Genomic DNA, 6,028 nt, shown 5'->3' with positions numbered 1-6,028 from the left:
CCCGCCCCGCAGCCTCCCCCACGCTCAGGACATGGGCCTTGTCTCCCATCGCTCTTGGCTCCATCTGTCAGCCACATAAAACATATAACATGATGGACTCTCTCACAGCCCAACAGTCCTGTATTTCCCTTTGTTCTCCCACTTTCTAAGCAACCATTTCATGCTTTTTCTTTCTAACCCCCAACATCCCTTCCCTTGCACTCCTGGTTTCTCCCTCCCACTGGATCACCTAGCAAGCATGCTGTGGTTCCCCTCATCTTTTCAAAATAAAACAAAAGCACTCCTTGTATCCCACTTCCCCTTTACCTACAATCCCTCTGCTCTCCACACAGCAGAACTGCTCAAGAGAATTTCCCAGGGTGTTCTTTCCGCCTTCTCTCCTCCCCTTGACCCCTGTAGTCAGGGCCCATCCCCCCTCCACCAGGTCTGCTCATCTCATGATGCCCAGCATCTGGTCACCTGCTCACCATCCTTCTCGTCTTCTCCACTGCTCTCAGCACACATGCCAGTTGGCCATTCCCTCCCTGCTTCACAGTCTCCCCTCTTGGCTTTCCCACAGCACACACACCTTGGTGCCTCCTCCGCACACTTCTTTGAAACTCACAGCCCTGCAGAGCCCAGTCCTGGGCCCTCCTTACTCGCCCTTACTTACAGGAGACTGTTGTTCCCACTTGAACTGAGTATTGGCCATGTCAGTCAGAATCACTGCCACACTCCAGGAGGTCCAGACAAAAGCCTAAGCGTTCCTATGAATGCGCCCTGGTCCAAACCTCCATACAGCCAGCCATCTCGTTTCTTCCTCTCTGCAACCACCACCCTCGTCCAGTCCCCTGTCACTGCTTGTCTCCTTTCCTGCAGCAGCTCCTGATCAGTCTCCGGTTTCCCTCAGTCCATTCTTCACACAACAGGAAGTTTTGAAAATCAGTGAGAGCCCTGGCCGGTGTGGCTCCATTGATTGAGCTTCGTCCCATGGACCAGAAGGTCACTGGTTGGATTCCCCGCCAGGGCACATGCCGTGGTTGGGGGCTTAATCCCTAGGAGGAGGCATGAAGGAGGCAACTGGTTGCTGTTTCTCTCTCACATCTGTGTTTTTCTCTCTCCCTCTCCCTTCCTCTCTAAAATCAATAGAAACCTATTTTTAAAACCTTAGTGAGATTATGGTACTCCTGTTGTATACTCTCCAATTCATTCATCTATTCAACAAATCCACTGCACACAGCACTGTTGGAGGCTTCGAGCAATAAAGGCAGGTCCCTTCTTAATCCGTTCTCTGTTTTACACATGGCTTTCCTCTGCCCTTCCCCCCCACCCCTCTGCCTGCAGCTCTGTTTTCCTTCCGCTCTCACCTGGCTCACTAGCCCACCCAGCCTTAGGGCCATGGAACCTGCTCTTCCCCTTCCCTGCAAAGAGCCTCCTTGCCTTGCTCCTTCTTGCCACTCAGTTTTGGCACCAGTGTCACCTTGTCAGGGGCCCTTCCAGGGAGGTCGGGATGGGAATAATGTAACCACCAGGAAAACCACCCACGTCTCCTGCCTTATGACCTGATCTTCCTTCCACACAAAGGAGTGGGTGCTATATGTTAAAAAGCATTAAGCCTTTGATTTGAAGTTATTATTAAAATACTTCACAGTTCCCAACACATAAGAGAAACCCAATAAAGATTGGATGCTTGGATAAATCAATCGGTAACAAGACAATAGCCATGTCACTACCATTAGAGTCTTCAGTTTAATATTGGAATTTAATATATAAGATGGCATTTTGATTCGGGTATATTAGACTTCTGTTCCTTTGATCACTCTCTCTATACAGGAAATAATTCACATTGTTCATTCAAATCCATAAAGACACTTCTCAACAAGGAGATTTTGACCTAATTGTCCAGTATAGACTCGTTTTCATCAAAATCACTTTATTTTTTGCTACCAAAATTTCTTTGAGTCAGTGTATAGTGCTTAATAGCATATGAGGTCCAGAAAGGGCCTCTTATTTTTAGTTCCTACTTTTTTCACCAATTTACTTTCAGCAGTTTCCCCTACTTCAGCTATAAAATAGGTAATACAGTGGTTGGAAAAATACACCTGATTTCTAAGAAAGAAAGGTACACGTTGAGTCAAGAGAATTCAAAAAGGATTCTGACAAACATGAGACTAGGTTGTAAGGGAGACGTGAAAACATTTGGCTCATTTTAGTATCCTCACAGTTTTGGTATCTTCACAGTTTTTCTCTTACTCTGGGTGCTTTTGGCCCCTCACCCCACTGAAGGGCAGTGACAGGCCGTCGGTGTAGGTGGAATGTAGTGACTTGTAGAAGCTAATGGGCAAAAATAGCCCACATGCCTTTCCAGTGGGAGCTTTGAGCGGGGCTGGAATGAAAGGTATGAAAAGAAAGGCTTGGCCTGGTTCCCAGCTGCGCCCTAGTGACTGACTCCCTGCTTTCCCCCCTCAGACGAGCTGCGAGATGACAGCATCTGTGACAGCGGCGTGGAGACATCCTTCCGCAAACTCAGCTTCACAGACTCTCTGACCGGCGGCAGCTCACTGCTCACGCTTAACAAAATGCCCCACGATTACGGGCAGGAAGGACCTATCGAAGGCAAAATTTAGCCCTCGCAACTTCCAACACCCTGTAACCAAAGTTCTGCAATTCCACTGGGTTTGCCGAAGGAAGGAAGGGAAGTGCGTCCCGGGGTGCTCCGAGGAACACCGGCCGGCCTGGGTGGTTCTGGACTGGACTCCAGGCCTCGGAAAGAAACCTGGCTGCCTCTTATGGTTCTTGAAAGAATTTCAGTTCGGCTCACTGGCAGGTAGCAGCTAGCAGCCACAGCCACAGCCTTTGGTGGGGCTGGTGCCTCTGGGGAGGGGAGGCGCCTTACCAGCTGCTTTCCCTGCCGTCACCGCTGCCCCTCTGCTGCGCGCCCGCTGTCACTGAAAGGCTAACGGTCCCCACCCGGTGTTCTTCCTAGCTGTCCACGGCACAGTCGTGCTTTCAGATTAAGAATTAAGAGAATTCTTAATATTTTATCAAGGATATTTTAAATGGGGTATTTTGAAATGAGGGTCAGTATATAATTAAAAAATGCTTCCTGCTTTTTCTAATGGGGTTTATCTCTGTGATTTGAAAAACAACGTGCACCTGGGATGTGTCGATATTTAAACATGGTTATAATCAGTGCTGAAAATGGTATTTTTCCCCTTTTCTGCATTTTGCTATTGTAAATATGTTTTTAGATCAAATACTTTAAAAGAAAAAAATGTTGGATTTATAAATGCTATTTTTTATTTTACTTTTATAATAAAAGGAAAAGCAAATGGATGGCCTCGTCTTATTGGATCTAGACAGATACTGTTCTTGTAACCACAAGACCATTGCACAGCCTGGTTTTCACATTCACGTTCCCCTGGAGAGTCGATATTTTGATCTAGAAATAAACAAAGCTATCAAAAGAAGAGTGTGCTAACTGGCAATGAAAGCTCTGGGTTTGTTAAATCCTTGCTTGGCTCGTTCCATTTAGGCTGTATCGCCTCCCTTCCTCCATCTCATGCCCAGCCCTTCCTCCTCACATCCCAGGGTGCTCTCATGCCTTCGTGGTGCACAGAGGATTGGAATTGCAGCATCCCAGAGGGTCTTGCACAAGGAACCTGCCAGCGTGGCGCTCTGCTGCACTGCTCTCCGCTCAAAGAACTGGAAATGAGGGAGCGGAGAAATGAAAAGTGAATGAGGTGCCGTGGTGGCCACCAGGACGTGCAACCAAGATCCCTCTTTCACAGGGGACTAGTCGGCCCGGCGCTGGGAGCACACTTGGCAGACGGCCTCAGCTGTGCAGAGGTCACACAGGGCACACCCACTTCCATGGCGGTTCCATATGACGCTGATTGACGTGGTGCATGAAAGCCCGTCCAACCCAGGACACCGTTGAAGGGCTGTTGGACCTCAGAGCTCCCTCCAGGTGGCTGAGGTGCTGTTTGGGTCTGCATCCCAGTGTAAGGCTGCCCTCTGCCCGGTACTCTTTTTGTTCCCCTCCTTCCCACAGGGTAGAGCCCCGGGCACTCCCAAATGAACATCCTGCATGTGGGTCTCCATCTGAGCCGGCTTCCCAGGGAACGCAACCCGCACAGACGCCAGGAACTAGTGCTGACCAATTGTTCACAGCATGTGAAGTCATTTATGTGTGAAAGCCCCCCAATGAGGTATGTGCAATTATCAGTTTGCAGACAAGGAAATTGAGGCTTCAGGAGTTCGAGTAGGCAATGGTGAAGCTGCTTCGGAGTTCACACCCAGGTCCGCTTCGCTCCAGAGCTCATGGGTTGGAGAATTATCTTGGTAGGATTAGAAAGTGGATTAAAATAACTGAGTCCAACCCTAGCTGGTTTGGCTCAGGGGATAGAGCGTCGGCCTGTGGACTGAAAGGTCCCAGGTTCGATTCCGGTCAAGGGCATGTACCTTGGTTGTGGGCACATCCCCAGTGGGAGGTGTGCAGGAGGCAGCTGATCGATGTTTCTAACTATCCCTCTCCCTTCCTCTCTGTAAAAAATCAATAAAATATATTTTTTTTAAAAATAATTGAGTCCAAAAGTAGACCCCAAAATATATAGGAATTTAGTATATGATAAAGTAAAATGTCAAATCAATGAGGAAAAGATGATTAATCAGTAAGTGGATGTTCCACACATAAATTGTTTGGGGAAAAAATCCATCTGAACTCCAGTGTTCCTCCTTTCATCAAAATAATTTCCAAGTCTATCAGAAATTAAACCATAAAAATACTAGAAACTGCCCTCGCCGGTTTGGCTCAATGGATGGAGCGTCAGCCTTCAGACTGAGGGGTCCCGGGTTCGATTCCGGTCAAGGGCATGTACCTTGGTTGTGGGCACATTCCCGGTGGGGGGTGTGCAGGAGGCAGCTGATTGATGTTTCTCTCTCATCGATGATGCTAACTCTTTATCCCTCTCCCTTCCTCTCTGAAATCAATAAAGATATATTTAAAAAATTAAAATAAAAATACTAGAAATACTAAAAAAAATGGACAAATAACCTTGAAACAGAGAAGGCCTTTCTAAGCAAGACTATTCAATGGTGTAAAAAAGTTCATTTTACAGTGTGTCCCAAATGAGTGAATTTTTAAAAAATTCTATTTTCTATTACGCTGCCATTTCTCCATACATCCCAATTAATTATTCCAGTTTTTGAAAGTTGTATCTTTAAATTAAAAAAAAGAAATAGATCTGACTTTAATTCTCCAACAAACCCATGCCTCCACTCCCCCATAGCTCCTCCGTGTGTCAGGTCGTCCCTTCCCATCTGGCCAGAATGCGGCCTCCTGACTCACAGTACAACGCTGACACTCCTCCCACTGACGGGAGGAGGCCCACCCCTCCCTGTGAACCCAGGAGGACGTGGGGCAAGAATAAAAGTGATTTCCAAGCTCAGGTTGGAAAATGCAACGCAACTTCTGCCTCGTCCCCCCCAAGTCACTCCCTCTTGGAACCCAGTTACCATGCTCTGAGGGAGCCGTGTGGCCACATGGAACTGTCAGCCAACAGCCTTCACTGAGGCCACAACCAGCGCCAAATTCAACCCGCAGATGTGTGAGGCGGGGAAGAAGTAAGATGATTCCAGCCTCCAGCCATTGAGTCACACCTGACTAGCCTTCAAGCTACCTCAGCTGACCTTGCCCGAGTCGAGTCAGGCTGCTCAGCCCCGCCCGAGCCCTACCCACATGGCAGATCATGAGTAAATGAAGTAATGGCTGATGTTGTAAGCCCTGGGTGCAGAGTGGATTGTTGCCACTCTCCAGGTCTCTAACCTGGCAGTGCCCCCACCAGAAGGTCACTTTAAAGAGAAGCTGACTTCAGGAGGAACAACTAAGCAGCTCATGCTGAGACTAAAAATAACATCCCCCTTTTTAATAGGAAGCTGCATTTCTCTTCAGTTCCAGAAGCTTCCTCTTCCTCCCCCCCAGATCTCAGTGCTGACCTGGGCCTCCGCATGCTGCTCTGAAGAAAAGGCAGGTGATGCCAGCTGTGCC

The 6,028-nt window shown here is 48.1% G+C and overlaps 1 protein-coding gene across 5 annotated transcripts in view; it reads left to right on the top strand.

Annotated features, from left to right (window-relative positions):
* NFKB1 (nuclear factor of kappa light polypeptide gene enhancer in B-cells 1) overlaps positions 1-3,094 on the top strand; it is a 108,238-nt gene extending 105,144 nt beyond the window's left edge. For all 5 annotated transcript variants that reach the window (XM_005862301.2, XM_005862300.2, XM_014536467.1 and 2 more), the window contains one exon: positions 2,449-3,094. In XM_005862301.2, coding sequence (XP_005862363.1) covers positions 2,449-2,606 — 158 coding nt within the window. In that variant the 3' untranslated portion in view covers positions 2,607-3,094. The remainder of the gene's footprint in view (positions 1-2,448) is intronic.
* The last annotated feature ends 2,934 nt before the right edge of the window (positions 3,095-6,028 follow it).

The sequence above is a fragment of the Myotis brandtii genome, unplaced genomic scaffold, assembly GCF_000412655.1.
Source record: "Myotis brandtii unplaced genomic scaffold, ASM41265v1 scaffold163, whole genome shotgun sequence".
Lineage (NCBI taxonomy): Eukaryota > Metazoa > Chordata > Mammalia > Chiroptera > Vespertilionidae > Myotis > Myotis brandtii.
Note: the sequence above shows the minus strand (reverse complement) of the source record. Positions and strands in the feature narration are given on the sequence as shown.